Source organism: Helobdella robusta (assembly GCF_000326865.2).
Source record: "Helobdella robusta unplaced genomic scaffold HELROscaffold_10, whole genome shotgun sequence".
NCBI lineage: Eukaryota > Metazoa > Annelida > Clitellata > Rhynchobdellida > Glossiphoniidae > Helobdella > Helobdella robusta.
The window spans coordinates 2505374-2521544 of record NW_008703571.1 but is presented as its reverse complement, the minus strand read 5'-3'; the positions used below and the strand labels follow the sequence as shown (position 1 = coordinate 2521544).

Sequence of the window (16171 nt, the reverse complement as noted above, 5' to 3'; positions counted from 1 at the left end):
CCAAAAGTTTATTGTTAATGTTATTTATAAAGATATTTATAAAGATACGATTGAAAGCGTAATTACTGTTTCTTTTTTATTATTATTATCATCACTCAATTTCCGTTAATGTTATTGCTGTTATAATTATCGTCTCATTCACATCATACACATTGTTGAGGAGTATAGTTAATAATTATGTTTGTATGTTAGAGATACAACAACTCATCTGATTGTTGTACAATTAGGTTCAATTAGTTGTTCGTTCGTTCGTTTGTTGTTGGCAGCCATTCCTCTAGAATTTTCACATCTCGACTTTTTAATTATTGTGCTCACGTTCACATAGAAAACCAGACGCACACACACACACACACACACACACACACACACACACACACACACACACACACACACACACACACACACACACACACACCTCTACACAATTAAACACACAGTGTCAGCAAAGGATATGAATTGAACTGATATTAAATTGATTTTGTTTAAATTTAAATACTCCACGTAACATTTTGTATGTCCATTTATCATTTGTAGCTTCGATAGGAATTCAGGTCTTAGACATAAAAATTTCCCATTTTCTGCATTTTAATTTCTGAAACTAAACTTGCATCCAGTCATATATATATATATATATATATATATATATATATATATATATATATATATATATATATATCGAGTATATGTATATGCATCCAGTAAAAAAACGTTACAACAATTTTACTAGTTTAAATATTTGAAAAGGATTTTCTCTCAATTGTGCTTTTAGTGATAGAATAGAAAACCTTATAAGTATAGATTAAAGAAGAACCTAAAAAAACATTTATTTAAAGTTTATTGACTAACAATACGATGCATTACAACTACCATGGCATTCAAGTTCTTTATTTTATTTAGAACTTTGTCTTACTTACTTAAACAAATTATTAAACAAGCGTAGAACTAAATCGAAACTTAAGTCATTAAATTGCTAAATCGGATCAATTTTATTTTCCTCCGGAGAAATCGTTATAAAAAGTGGTCTTACATTGTTATTTTACAAAAATTATTTTTTATATATTTTAAAAAATAAAATGGCGGCTCTATTTGCCTGTACAAAATGTCATAAAAGACATTCTTTTGAAGAACTCAGTACTGATGAACAACTCTGTCAAGTTTGTGTTTTGTTTGACTGTAGTTTAAATTTTATTTTGTGTTTTCATTTGAGTTTTCTGTTGAGTTTTCATATTATTTTTTTTCTCTTATTTTGTTCAGACTTTAATCTGTGTTTTTATGTAATTATATTTGTAGAATCATTCAATACTTATTAATTTAATTATACTTTTAATATTTAATAATTAATTTTATTGTTTTTTTTAAATTAGATTTTATTTTAATTATTAAATTAAAAGTAATGGTATTATAATTATATTATAATAAGAAGACTAACAGCGCTAACACTAATGGTGTAATCAAATCAACTTTAATTCTTTCTGTAACTATTCAGACTTTTTGCATTGTTCATATTTATATTATTTATTTATGTTCATATATATTGCTACATATTATTTAGTTTTGAAAATCTTTGATTATTCAACGAAATTTTGTTATCAAAACATTGTCACTACATTTAAATTTTTCAAATTTAATTGAACCATCTAGTAAATCATGATTTTTATTTAATTTTATAACTTCTTTCTTATTTATATTATTATAAAATAATAATTATAACTTTTATAATATCTTATTATAAATCCTGCTTTTATTTGTCTAGTCATGCCAGAAAGGCCAGAAGCATGGTGAAGCTGGTGTTACTGTCAGATGCATATATTGTAGGGTGGAGTACAATGACAGGTTGGTTTTGTTTCATTCTATTATATGAAAAATTAAGAAATTATTTGTATCCTAATAAATAATCATCTATGGTACTTTTATTGGATCTTCAGGTGTGTATTGTAATTAATAAATTTGATAGGTAACATTGTTTTTAAAATTAAGCTTTATTTTTTTTTTTTCCTCACCAAAGCAAAGGAGGCTCAAGTTCAATCTGCAAAGGTTGCAGTCACTTTTCGAAACTGCATGGAAAGGTATAACACAAATGTTTTGTCATAGTTTTAAAGCTCACCAATAATTAATTCTAGAAGTTAATTTATTTTGGTTGTGCTATGAAAAAATAATTTATAAGATGAATGACTGTTGATTTACAGCCAAAAGCTTGTGATTACTGCAAAGAGATAGCAGCATTTGTGGGCAACAAGTGTCAAAGATGTACTCACCAGGAAAAGAAATATGGACAGCCGAAGTTGTGCGAAAGGTGCAAAAATGTTTGTGCCTTTGATCGGGGTATAGAATATCGGAAGACCATGGAAGGGAAACTTCTGTGCTGGCTGTGCATTGTTGCCTACAAAAGAATGTATAAAAAGCAGAAGAAGCTTGAATCTTCTAGCAGCAAGAATACGAGTAGTAAATGTTCACCATTCATCAACAACAACTCGTCCACTCCAACTATGTCTTCAACGTCAACCAACAACACATTCGGTAATGATAAGAAGTCCTTCTCCTCGTTCATAAAGGAAAGTACCAGCTCCAACAATGGCACTCCTAACCTCTTCTCGAAAAATGATGACAGTGAATTGAAAATTGATTTTGATTCTGTCAAGTTAGTTCATGATTATCATGCTTCTGTTGATGAATACTTTTTATTTTTGTCACAATTTATTTTGTCCCGGGAATAACGTTTATAGTTTTCTTAATTTTTAACTACCCAGAGAGTTTGTTTCACAATCTTAGCTAGTTTTCTTGCATATCTCACATCTGTATCATTATCAACTTTTAATGAAACTGCTTTATTTTTTATGTTATCTTCCAATAGAAAATCGGATGATAAGATAAATAATTCCTCTCCAAGAAAAAGAAAGCTGGAGAAGGTCCCTTCTTTTTCAGCAAAAAAGTATTTCATAGATGACTTTACATTACCAACTTCGTCAATGTTGTTTGTTTTCTATTTCATTTTTATAAGTATTGTTTCTGTTTATTTAAAACAATTTAGAAACTGTATTTACTATTGGCATGGAGGGCAAAAATATTTTTCATTATTGAAACATAGTTTTAAAATTTTTCTAACATTTCCATTTAACAAAACGCAGGGGGCAGTTTGAGTTCGACTTTGGGTCGGGCGAGCACATGACGACCATAACACAGTTGAAGGAAACTATCGAATCTCTCAAGAGGCAGCTTCAGGCTAAGGATCAAGTTATATTGCAGAAAGATCAAAAAGTGGGTGTAATCAACTTATTTTGTTCTTTGTGATTTTCGATGTATCGAAATTCAACTGAATAAAAAATTTACTAAATCCAATTAATAAATGAAATTCCTTCTAGATAACAGAGTTGAAGGCCCACCAGTTTGAGACGGAGAAAGAGATGAGGAGCAAGGTGTTGCAACTTCAGAAAGGTCACGATGAGACAGTTGAGAACATGCAAGTTAGCTATTCCATTGTATTGATGATCATATTAGGCTGTCTACGCACGTGCGCACGCACACACCAACATTTTTTCATAGATAAATATCTTTTTATACTCACAAATTAATATACTGTTATACTGTATTTATGACGGACTAAACTCTAATTTGATATTTTTAGTTTTCTTATAATATTAATAATCATTTCGTACTAGTTAAAGATAAGAGAACTTCAGAAGATAGCCAACTCAGTGTCATCGAGGAATGGAAAGAAAATCAACAGCAGCAGCAACATTTGAACTCAGTGAACCTGGATCTACATCAAACCTTCTACTGTATATATCATTTGTTTATTTACTCTTGTTCATTTTCAGTACATTTATCTCTATGGAGATTTATTTATTTATTTATTTAAACACGATAAATATTGTCACTCAATAATATAGCACTTGCTTTGAACTGGAGTGAATTAGCATGTGTTATTAATTTTACTTGTTTCATAATAGGAAATTTACACTTCTAAGATCATTGCTATCATTATTTTCAATTTTATTTACATTATTGGTACAAAAGATGGAAGAACATATAGGATTTTCCATATTGATATGTATCATTTTTTTTTGTTTCTTGACCATATTGTCTTAACCTTCTGGTTTTCGTAAAATAATCAGTTTTGCAAAATTCATAAATGAACCACTAATGTAAAATGATGATTATGATAATTATGATATTTAATAATTCATCTATATATAAACATAATAAGTGTAAATATCCATTTATATCTACCTAATAACTACATAAAACAAGCTCTCAACTTTAGCCTGTTCTAAACTGTGGTTTATTATTATTCGAATTACTATCATCATGGTTGCAAGATTTTTGAGTTACCATTGTTTTACGAAATTACGTTTTTATAAGTTTTCATCAATTTTGTGATTTTGTGATGACTAATGTTTTTTCAACACGACGCATCCTTTTTGTTTATTTTATACATTAAACTGACTTTAACTGTATGTGTGTGTATGCTATTTCAGCGGAATAATATACACTTCTGATACAAAATAAAATGTGTAAATATAATAATTTTGTTTCGGTAATTTGACCACCTTCACCACCATAATTTTTTCTTCATATTTACATCTTTCAAATTGACATCCATAAGTAATTAACGGTTGTTTTTAAAGCTTTAAAGTAATTTTGTTGTGGACACTTTTGCATTGACTTTGTACAGCCCATTAACACTCTACGTTTCGTTACGTTCGCGTGGCTTGTTATGAACAATTAATTTACATTACATACTGTCTGTGCCAATGTTTCGTGTGTGTGTGTGTGTGCGTGTGTGTAGGTGTTTAATTTAGTAAGTTTTAAATTAATTTAGTAAGTTTTAAATGAAAAATATAGTTTGATCCTACTTCTGATCAAAAGATAAATCACTGGATCATCGCTGTTTTAATGATGCACCATGTATGTATAGGTTGATTTTTGAATTTGTTATTATATAAATTTATTTTCTTCTATTTTATTTTTGTTTTAGTTTATGATATAAATTATTATCTTGTAAACTAATCAACGACACCACCATGTTTAAATTATTTTGATGCAATATAACATTTAATGTATTGTTTTTTTGATTTTCGAATTTAGACATTTTCATCATCAGTTACAGTTTGTCACAAAAACAAAAACAAATATTGCAAGCATTCATTCTAAAAATTCAGCAACACACAGTGAAGCATTGGTTCCCCCGAACCCAAATGAATTGGACAATGCCACTCTTCTCTTACTCCTGATTTCTCCACTTCTAGACCAATCACGACATTTATTCCTTACGAAATCAAGAGCCACATCTATTGAACTTGTGCTGTAAAGATTGATTGATGGAGGAATGACGCCTTTGTTACAAGCCAGAGCAGCCAGGGCAACTTCCGTGGACCCTGCTGCACCCAACATGTGTCCAAGTGCCCCCTTCGTTGATGAAACTGCTGGGCCCTTTATGGCTGTCATTTGTTGTTGGTACTTTATATCACTGTAATTTTCATAAGGTATTGTATCGATGACATTATTGCAAATCGCATTGTGCGCCTTACTGTCTGCACCGGCAAAAATTCTGTAAATTGCTTCGGCCTCGGCTGCATCACCTAGTGATGTGGATGTGGCGTGGGCGTTCACGTAACCAATTGCACCTGGCTGGATGTTTGCATCTCTGAGGGCTGCCAACATGCACATCTCTGCTCCTTCTCCGTGGGGACACGGTGCAGTGATGTGATTTGCATCTGATGACAATCCGTAGCCTAAAACTTCACATATTGGTTTTATTCCTCTTCTTCTGGCTGATCCCAATGACTCCATGACCATTATGCAGGCTCCTGTAAACAAGAAATAGTTTTTATTCTATAAAGGAAGGGTAGTTGGAAAACCTTTAACACAAAAAAAGTTACGTTCAAACCTTCGGACATGACAAATCCATCTCTTAGGTCATCGAATGGCCTTGAAGCTGTTAAGGGGTCAGAGTTGAAGTTTGTAGAGAGAGCTCTCATCCTACAGAAACCAGCAAGTGCCAGAGGACCAACACATGACTCAGTACTACCACACACTATAGCATCCACATCACCGTTGCGAATGAATCTGAAAGCATCACCCAACGAATGCAGACCAGTGGTGCAGGCTGTGGCCACAGAATGGTTCAAACCCTATGAATGTAAAATTACAAATTTTGTAATTTCCAGTAAAAAATTTTTTGTGACAATTGAAATACCGTAATTTTGTCATATTATTGAAAAATAAATTCATAATCAAGAAAAGTTACTTTAATTTTATATTGGATGCTGATTAGGCCAGCAGGCATGTTGGTAAGTATTTTTGGGACGAAATGAGGACTGACTTTGTTGTACCCAATTTTGAACCTTTCACTAGTGGCAACAATTTCATCCAGCCCAATCATGCTCATTCCGATGGCCACTCCTGAATTTCAAGCAATACAACCTGAAATTAGTGATTGGCATATATTTGCAATACTTTATTGATTGGATAACATTAAATAAGTAAAATGAAACAATAGCCATAAAATAAAAAATTTAGAACAAATGAAATGATTAAATTTAGATGTCTATCTAAGATAAATAAAAAAAATTATATATCCCTACACCTGTCCTTCTTTGTGTATATTCATCCGATAGATCTAATTTGGCTTGTTGTATTGCTTCATTGGCTGCCACCAAGGCATATAATGAACTAGTGGATGCAGATTTTAGGTCAATTTTTAAATTTATTTTACTCAGATTAAAACCACCAGGATCATAGCCATGCTTCACCAATCCTGCAACACGAGATGGCACTTTGGAGAATTCTACATTGTAAAAATTAAATGAAAAAATATAATAAGTGTAATAATAAACTAATAAAATATACAATATATATAGAGAACCATATTAGGGATAGAATTAGATTAGCATTAGAGACATTAAAATATTCTTTAAAGTTTAAAAGCTAATTGGTTAAATTATAAATTTATAAATTAGTTATAAATAAAAAACTGATCTAGGTGAATAAAAAACTCGATAACTTCGAACCTTCCCCAGTTAAGGCCACTATTCCACACTTTCCCTGAATGACATTTTTCCAGACCAGGTCAGTGCCTGTACCCAAACATGTCACAAGTCCGATGCCAGTGACAACTACCCTTCTTGGTCCATACATGATCTTCGGAGAATAAATTTCATGTAATTACAAAAAAATGACGGCCTTTCACTAATTAACAATAATTTCACGGATAGATCGCTCTTTTCTTTGATCAACTCAAGCAATTTAAAATTTAAAAGAGGAATTAATATAATGCATAAAATAATTTCACGGTCGATGTTTTTCCAGGTTGCAAAAACGTTTATTTCTGATAAAGGACATTTTTAGCATAATTACAAAATATTTTAAGTTTACATTTTAATAAAAAACTGAACAAAGTTTCTCTAATTACTAAAAATAAGTTTTTCCATTAATTTAAGTTTTTGAAATGCATGAACTTTGTCCAAATAAATTTTGTCAATGTTTTTTAAATTTTTAATTAGATTATCGCTCTGTAAGCTAATATTTTTTTTCTAACTGATAAAAATCTACAATGTTAATTTACAATTAAAACGTAATATTAGATTGTATAAAAATTGTTTATTCAACTATGTTTCACTTTCTAACCGATAAAATATTCAGTTAGGTGTTAGGCAATTTGAATTTCTGATCAGATTTATCATTTCTAGAGATCCAAAAAAGTTTGAACAAACAAACAAAAGAACCTAATTAACATTCAATGCCTCCTAAAATTAAACAAGAGTTAATCACAAACATAATACCACAAAGAAGAAAAAGAGACCGATTCAATGGTAGGACAGAAGAGGAAGTTTTGGGAATGAAACTTCCTGACCACCTGAAGCCAGACCTGGATATCATCATTGTAATTTTTAAATTCTATACCATAAAATTCTTAAAGTATAATCTATAATTAAATAAAATAATGCTATAAAATATTCATGAATAATAATCTAATGTATAATAATTATAATATAATCTATAAATAATGTGATATATTAACAATACAATTACAATGCAATACAAGCCTACATATTTTGCAAGTTTGTGTATCTGTTCTAAAGTTTTATTTATTTGCTTACGCTATGACTTTGAACTATTTAGTACATATTCATATTTAATGTTTAATGGTTCAAAAATTGATTAATTAATTAGCCTCTTTTAAATTAATTAGTTGTAAAACAAAATGTACCTAATGTGCAAATGTAAATATATGTGGAAAGTATCTTTGATATTTTTTATATCTCAATGTTTGTAGATAGGTATTAATCCTGGTTTGACGGCTGCCTACGTGGGACATCATTATGCCGGACCGGGAAATCATTTTTGTATGTGATGTAAGCTTTCTATTATTTTTCATAAAAATTTTTTTTATATTCAGAGTGTTTTTTTGTGATTTATTAGTTTTTCTTAAGTACGTCATTCATTATTAATTTTGCTTAGATTGAACTAAGTTTTTTCTGGGTTACAATGCTAATCTTCTTAGTAAAAAAAAACGTTTTTTTTGTGTTATAATGTTAATCTTCTTTGTAACAAAAACTTTTTTCCTGGATTACAATGTTAATCCTCTCACCAAAAAAACCTTTTTTTATGTAAAGTCTAAAAGTATTGTATTATTAATTCTTTCCATTGAGTTTCATATTCCTTTTTTTTTTGATAATGGAAATCTTGATCCGAATATTTGTATTCTATTTTTTATTTCTTTAGTGTGTCATGAAAAATTCAATAACATCATGTTGTAATGTTGATTATTTAAAATGATGAAAATTTTAAATGATGAACATTTCAAATGAGGAATTTATCTCCAGGGAAGTGTTTATATTTATCTGGTCTCATCCCCGAACCGATGAATGCATATGATGATGCCAAGCTGCTGCACTTTGGCATTGGGTTCACAAACATTGTGGAACGAACATCCAGGGGAAGTGCAGATTTAACTAAGTTAATATTGTTATTCAAAATTTTTTTAAATTCTGTAATTAGTCAATATTAATTATAAGTTTGAGTGTGCTAAATTTGAAAACGGAATTAATTGCAATAAAGTTTTTTTATATTTCTTGAACTAGAAAAGAAATACAAATTGGTGCACAAATTTTGCAAGAAAAAATTGCAAAATACCAGCCTAAGATAGCTGTCTTCAATGGGAAAGGTACAAACTCTATTTCATTATTTTATTTTTTTCATTTCCAAACGGGTAGATCTAGACAACTTTGACTTGGGCAAAATTGTGGAAATGTTAAAATTTTGAAATTTGAGTGGAGGCCAAGAAACTAACAAACTTTTATTTGATTATCTACATGGAATGGGTTTTTTTGTGTAAAAACTGAATTTCACTGACTTCTAATAACTGCACTGCTCCTCTCAGGTCCGCAAGTGTCTGCAAATTATCAAATCTCATATTACTTTCAATTGATTTTATTAAATTATTAAAAAATATGATGGATGTTTTATCTTTCCTAACTGATTCAAAGCTGAATTATTGATAATTTTCCAGGCATATATGAAGTCTTCTGTGGTCACAAGAAATTCATCATTGGCAAACAACCAGACCCTTTTCCAGGAACCAATACAGTACGAAATTCGTTCACTATATAATAATCTTGCTATGAATATAATTTTTATTTTTAGTTTACCATTTTATAAGCTTGTTGCTTTGTTTTTTCAACTCACTTATTAATCAGACAAATTAATTAAACATTTTTGCGATGGCAGGTGATTTATGTGATGCCTTCTTCGAGTGCTCGTTGTTCCCAGCTACCAAGAGCCGTGGATAAAGTACCCTTTTATGCCGCTCTCAAGAAACTTCGAGATTATTTGAATGGACGAATCACTGAGGTCTGTGATTCTGATTTTTTATTTCCTGACCTGGACCTGAAAGTTGAATCAAAGAGAGAATATGCTGATGTGAAGTTGGAGATGGATGCTGGTACAGATGGTGAGAAAGTGGGTGCTGTAAAAAAAAAGAAAAATAAATCTGCCACTGCTAGTTTTAATATCGGTAATGGCAGTAATGTTTCTTCTAGTGAGGCATTTAGCATTACAAGTTTAAAAACGTCTTCTGTTGAGAGGAACTCAAGAAAGAAGACTGGCGATATTATTAGCAAAAATGAGAAGATTTATAACATGGATGCCACTCAAAATTACGATGGTATTATTTCTACATCATTAGCATCTCTGCTACCGTCCACCATTTTTCCCCAGAGCCATGGTTCAACAGCAGACGAACCTCAGTTTATGTCCCCACCACTGATACAACACAATCGTGAGAGTCATCATGCACATTGGATGTACGACCCGGGAGAGGCATTCCATCGCATGTCAGGTGTTCGCATTAAGGAAGAAATCGATCGGGGTGGTTATGATAACTACCTTGATGATGACGTCACAATGTCCAAGCATCCTCAACGGCAGGAAGTGGTTAACTGCATCACGTCAGCAAAACAAACGGAGCATGATCCTCAACCTGGTGACGAACTGGTTGCGCCCAAGCCTCATCAATCATCTGCTTTCAATCTGTCCGTTTACAAATTTGATAGGAAGAATAATGCAGATAAATTCATTTTGAATGAACAGTGACATTGCATTAATGGATGATTGACTGATTGTTTCAATTTATTTATTTAAATTGTAAATTATTTTGTATTTGTTATTTTAAATTTTTCATTTTTATATTTATATTTAGTAATATAATTTTTGTTTACTCAAACAAAACCGTTGTATTGTTCAGTTCTTTTGATATCTGTTAAAATTCCGTGTTTTTTTATTGACACTGAATCTCGACTCAACTACCTAATACTATGTTATGAATACGTGAGAACAAATAAAGCGGATGAATGGTCTTTTTGAATGATTATAAAAATTTTAATAAAAAGTATGGGCCTATTGTAGGAGAAGGGGTTACTTACGCACTTTTAAAACCAAAAAATCCAGAGGATTTTTGGTGCATTTGGTGGTAAAGATGTAAAGATCGGTGGAACTCCTTTTATTTGGTGTTTGTTGGGGTTACATATTATGAACATAATAATTATTAGCATTCCAGATAGATTCTGCTGTTTTTATTAAACCGATAACCACTTTATTTTTTCATTTATATGAGTTTATAAAATGTATTAATTTAGTCGCATTTAGTGATTTTGGGATTTATGAGTTTTCTAAAACATTTTCATCTATTAATATTTGCCTGCCACTAAAAAAATCTATGAAATATAATGAATCTAGTGAATCAACGTACAACGTGAAGAACAGTTTTTTCATGTATACGGTGATAGCCGCTAGGGTAGTCTAATTTTCCTAAATAATTAATTTTAATTGATTATTTTTATTGTTTTTTTGTTTTATTTGTCATCTTTGTTCTAAAACTGCAATATATATAACACAGTGGTGGAAATAAATTTTGGGTTTATTCCATGGATGTATCAGTGGTTTATTTCGAAACGCTTTAAAAATATTATTTCATTGTAAACAAGTAATGTTAAATTAACGTTAGTTAAATTTTTACTAAATTAGGTTTAGCAAATACTCGAAACAAATATTTTATTAAAAATAATGGGTAAAGAGAAACCTGGATTTTTATCTCCTAAAGCTATAAGTAACAGAATTAAGGCGAAAGGACTTCAGAAACTGCGATGGTACTGCCAGATGTGCCAGAAACAGTGCCGAGATGAGGTGCGTCTTTTTTTTAATTTAGTAATTTAGTTTATTAATTAATTAATTAATTTTTTCATTTATTCACACTTATAGTTGTTTTTTTTATAATTATACTGTAAAGTTTAATTGTGTTTCTATTTATTATTAAATTTTAAAGACAATTTGTTTTCTGAAAAATTTGCTTCATACAACTTCATTTTCAGTCATACTCATACAACACAAATTGAACTTATTTTACTTTCTTACAAAAACAACCAATTTGATTATTTAATTAATTATTAAAATAATATTTATTTTTCTCATTGGCTTATAAATTTATATTATTTCAATTAATTTATTTATTTTAATTAAGAATGGGTTCAAATGTCATACAATGTCAGAATCTCACCAGAGGCAACTTTTGCTTGTTGCTGACAATCCTGGCAAATTTGTCAACACATTTTCACAGTCAGTACCAGTATAAAAAATATTATTTATAATATTAAAAATAATTTAATTTTATACCAACAATTTTTTTCTTTTAGTCTGTATTATAAATTATAAATGTACGTAACTTTTTTAATATTAGTAATTTTTTGTCTTTCAGGGAGTTTTTTGAGACATTCATTGAACTTCTGAGACGTCGATTTGGCACAAAACGAGTCCACGGAAATGTTGTCTACCAGGAATACATTGCCGACCGACACCATGTGCACATGAATGCGACACAATGGGTCACTCTCACACAGTTTGTCAAGTGGATGGGCAGGCAAGGTTGAGTGAAAAAATTTTTGTTGTCTCTAATATTATAAAAGTTATTTTAGTTAAAACTTGATTCCCCATAACACTTCATAATATTTTTGGAAAGGCAAACTCGGTACATTATGTTGAGTATTTAAATGTTGTACACTGGTAGGTGTTTTTAGTTTCTAATTTTTCATAATAATCTTTTGAAAAATGAAATGAAGAAAAAAATAACATTGTTTCAATAATCAATCAATCTTCGTTTTGCGTCCAGAGACCCGGTTCCCTGAGGTAGGACAATTGTAACAATTGAAAAATAATGACCACAACGACTACAACTAACTGACACTCACTTTAAAGGCTACTGCACAGTGGACGAAACAGAGAAGGGATGGTTCATCCAGTACATCGATAGGACCCCAGAGGCCATCAGGAGACAGCAAGCTCAGGAGAAGAAGTCGAAGATGGACGTGGACGATGAAGATCGCAGGAACAAGATGATTCAGCAGCAGATTGAAAGGGACAGGATGAGGAGACATAAAGATGGTGGTGGTGATGACGACGACGATGACAAAGACAGTGATGATGATGGTGATGATGGAGTAGAGGCTGCCAGCATCCACAAGCCTACAGAGCTGATGAAGGCAAGTGAGGATGATAAAGTGGTCTTCAAGATCCCACTTGCTGTTGATACAAGCAAGATCACTACTGTGTTTGTATTTTATATACACACTAAGATTTTTCATCTTTTTCATTCTTTTAATTCTATTTTTTGTATAAACAATGAAATAAATATATTCTTTTTATTATTATTCAAAGTTAAATAAGTCAAATCAACATGCTAAGAGATTTTTATTCAAAGTTACCAAGCAAATAGCTTGTCTGTAAATTTTTCCATAACATATTACGATTAATTAACTCAAGTTGTATATAACCTGAGTATGAGAATAATGAGTGAACATGTGCTATTTTACGCACATTAAATATTTATTAAATTTTAATTAAAATGAATTTTTATTTATTTCATTGCTTTTTATCAAAATTTTCTATTTAAATTTAAAATAATGCTTAAAGTAAACATTAAAGTCAACAACATTAAAAACATCCGAAACAGACTGACATCATCGGCATCAATTTTGTCGTCATCGTTGTCCTCATCAAAGAACAAGTTGAATTCGTCGAAAAATGACCTCAATGACCTTGAGACAATGTCAACATGCAGTAGTAGGAGTACTTCATCGTCATCATCGTCCAATGCTAAACGAAAACAATCGGCTCTTGATGAAATTATCAAGGTTGGTTCATATTCATTCATTCATTCGTTCATTTATTCATTCATTCATTCATTCACAGGCTCATTTATTAATCCATGTATACATTAATTCATTTATTCACAGGCTCATTTATTAATTCATATATACATTCGTTCATTCATGCATTCATCCTTTCATTTGCCTATTCTCAAATAAATAATCTTTGTTATCATCTTATTTTTAAAACCGTAATCATCCATCATCGTTGATTTTTTTACAACATGCCCTTAATTTAATGTCATAACGCCATCGTTGTCATTTCTGAAACTATCATTGTACATCATCTGTGAAATACAATTAAACAATTACACAAACGTACATAAATTATTTTTATTGTTGTTTTTTCGTCCATAATTATGTTTATGTTTTTTTTTTTGTTTCTCAGATGGAAGAAACTAAAAAGGCCAAAATAGGTCGGAAAGATTACTGGCTGACTGAAGGAATTGTCATCAAGATCATCACCAAGAAAGCTGGTGAGCAGTACTTCAAAAAGAAGGCCGTCGTCAAGGTGACTTTATTTATCATTGCTGTTACCTTTTACTCATTTAGGATTTTTTTATTCGGGATTTATGTTTTTGTCGTAATTTCTATTTAACGTAAGTTTTTTTTTGTTTAGTTGTGTCTGTTGTTACAAACTAACAATCGACTCTTGTTTTGAAAAAAACATTAGTACTGCTGTTGTTGTTAGTAGTAATAGTAGTAGTAGCAGCAGCAGCAGTAGTAGTAGTAGTAATAGAAAACTTCTACTACACAGGAAGTGGTAGAGAAATATGGAGCTGTGGTAAAATTGTTGGAGGGAGGTGACAAGATAAAACTGGATCAGGTTCATTTAGAGACCGTTCTGCCATCTATCGGTTGGTTTGCCCTGCATTAAAATTATTATTCATTCAATTCTCTCCTTGTCTTTTTAAAGATCATTATTTTTTTGCTTTCTTTATGTGCGACTTTTCTTCACATGTATCATTTCTTTATGTCTATCATTTCTTCGCATGTATCATTTCTTTATATCTATCATTCCTTTAGATGTATCATTTTTTAGTATTAATTTTGTTGTTATGGACAGTGGTTCAGCAATCAATCTCTGTTTCCTATTAGTTGAATTTTTAAATTTTAATTTGATACCAACAGGCAAGCAGGTGTACATAGTGAATGGTGCCTACAGAGGGCATACGGCAACTCTACAACAGATCAACATTGAATCATTTTCATGCAATATCACCATAGATGCGGTATGTGTTTTATGTTTTCTTAATTCATTTTTCTATTTTGTTCGTGTGTGTGTGTATGTATGTATGTGTGTGTGCGTGTGTGTGTGTTCCACACATGTTTATAGTTTTATGTGTATGTATACTCGTCATCTTCATTCAAATTTTTGAAAACTTAAATGTTCGTACATTTTTTTATACAGGGACCGCTAAACGGGCGACAGTTGAAGGATATCCCATATGAAGACGTCTGCAAACTACATCAGTCCTGACGTCATCAATATCTCCAATCATCTTCATCATCTTTTTAATCATATTTATATCATACAATACCATGTTATAAATATTATCATCATTCTCGTCGTTGTTTCCCTTGTAATTATTCCCCAGATTGTCAGTACCATTTCTCACGCAGACTGTTATCATCTTATCACATGTTTCATTCATTCTACTATCATGTGATCATCGTTATCGACCAGTGAATGCTTGCCTTGGTGTGGTTAAACTGACCATTTTGAATGAAATATGTGATACAGTCGTGATGTCTATTCCGTGGTGATGGATAAACTTGTTGAACAAGTAAATGATTGACCGAGCTGACATATATATGAAAGCGTGTGTAAATAAATAATTTAACATTGTCATATCTGGTGTTGGTTATTATTTGAAGAATTTGAATGTTTAAGACGCACGTATGCTTGCGTACCTATTGTTCCTTAATACAATCTGTAACTTTTAAATGGTTGTTGCCACCATACCACGCGTGCATCTATGATTCTATGATATGAAAGTGGAAACTTGACAGCTAATGCTCAATCAACCAGTCAATCGATTTGTATCTGTATAGCGCAATTTATAAAAACTCTGCTCTGCTCCCGTCATGGAGCAGAGCAGAGTTGGAAACTCTGGAAGCAATAAATTGCAAATTATCCATGGGAACTCTGGAAGCAATAAATTGCAAAATAAGAATAAAAATATATTTTTAATTATAATATTTTTAATTATAATGTTTTTAATTTATAATACATAGGTAACAGATATAATAACGATTATGAAAGCAAACAAATTTGGTAATCTAACTGGCAGAAACCAACGGTGGAAAAAGAACTTGCGGTGGCTTTCATAATCATGGCATTCACGTGTTTTAACGAATTTCGAATGAGTCAAACTAATTTTTATTAAACCGAAATCAGACTAAATCTACTATTGAAATAACTAATAGTAAATTAAACAGATAAATGAATATAAATATACGTTTAAAACTGT

The 16171-nt window shown here is 30.9% G+C and overlaps 4 protein-coding genes across 4 annotated transcripts; 3 read left to right on the top strand and 1 right to left on the bottom strand.

Annotated features, from left to right (window-relative positions):
- Positions 1 to 1073: 1073 nt before the first annotated feature.
- Positions 1074 to 3569, top strand: HELRODRAFT_71540 (hypothetical protein; the record flags this gene model as incomplete). The annotated part of the gene is made up of 5 exons (XM_009011932.1): positions 1074 to 1266; positions 2014 to 2066; positions 2187 to 2488; positions 3126 to 3255; positions 3360 to 3569. 5 exons carry the CDS (start codon positions 1074 to 1076, stop codon positions 3567 to 3569), a joined length of 888 nt encoding a protein of 295 aa, XP_009010180.1.
- A 1452-nt stretch (positions 3570 to 5021) lies between these two features.
- HELRODRAFT_185244 (hypothetical protein) lies at positions 5022 to 7253 on the bottom strand. The gene is made up of 5 exons (XM_009011931.1): positions 7011 to 7253; positions 6587 to 6787; positions 6248 to 6402; positions 5888 to 6131; positions 5022 to 5807 (listed from the first exon to the last, which is right to left on the bottom strand). The coding sequence occupies exons 1-5, from the start codon at positions 7135 to 7137 to the stop codon at positions 5143 to 5145; spliced, it is 1392 nt and encodes a 463-aa protein (XP_009010179.1). The 5' UTR covers positions 7138 to 7253; the 3' UTR covers positions 5022 to 5142.
- A 485-nt stretch (positions 7254 to 7738) lies between these two features.
- HELRODRAFT_71611 (hypothetical protein) lies at positions 7739 to 9876 on the top strand (the record flags this gene model as incomplete). Its single annotated transcript, XM_009011930.1, has 6 exons — positions 7739 to 7882; positions 8276 to 8345; positions 8826 to 8958; positions 9084 to 9166; positions 9512 to 9588; positions 9730 to 9876. Coding segments are annotated over 6 exons (654 nt in total), but the record flags the coding sequence as incomplete, so codon positions are not given.
- Positions 9877 to 11562: 1686 nt separating this feature from the next.
- On the top strand, positions 11563 to 15177 carry HELRODRAFT_71298 (hypothetical protein; the record flags this gene model as incomplete). Its single annotated transcript, XM_009011929.1, has 10 exons — positions 11563 to 11682; positions 12017 to 12111; positions 12251 to 12417; positions 12748 to 12936; positions 12991 to 13097; positions 13557 to 13682; positions 14086 to 14208; positions 14455 to 14554; positions 14829 to 14929; positions 15109 to 15177. The coding sequence occupies 10 exons, from the start codon at positions 11563 to 11565 to the stop codon at positions 15175 to 15177; spliced, it is 1197 nt and encodes a 398-aa protein (XP_009010177.1).
- Positions 15178 to 16171: the final 994 nt, after the last annotated feature.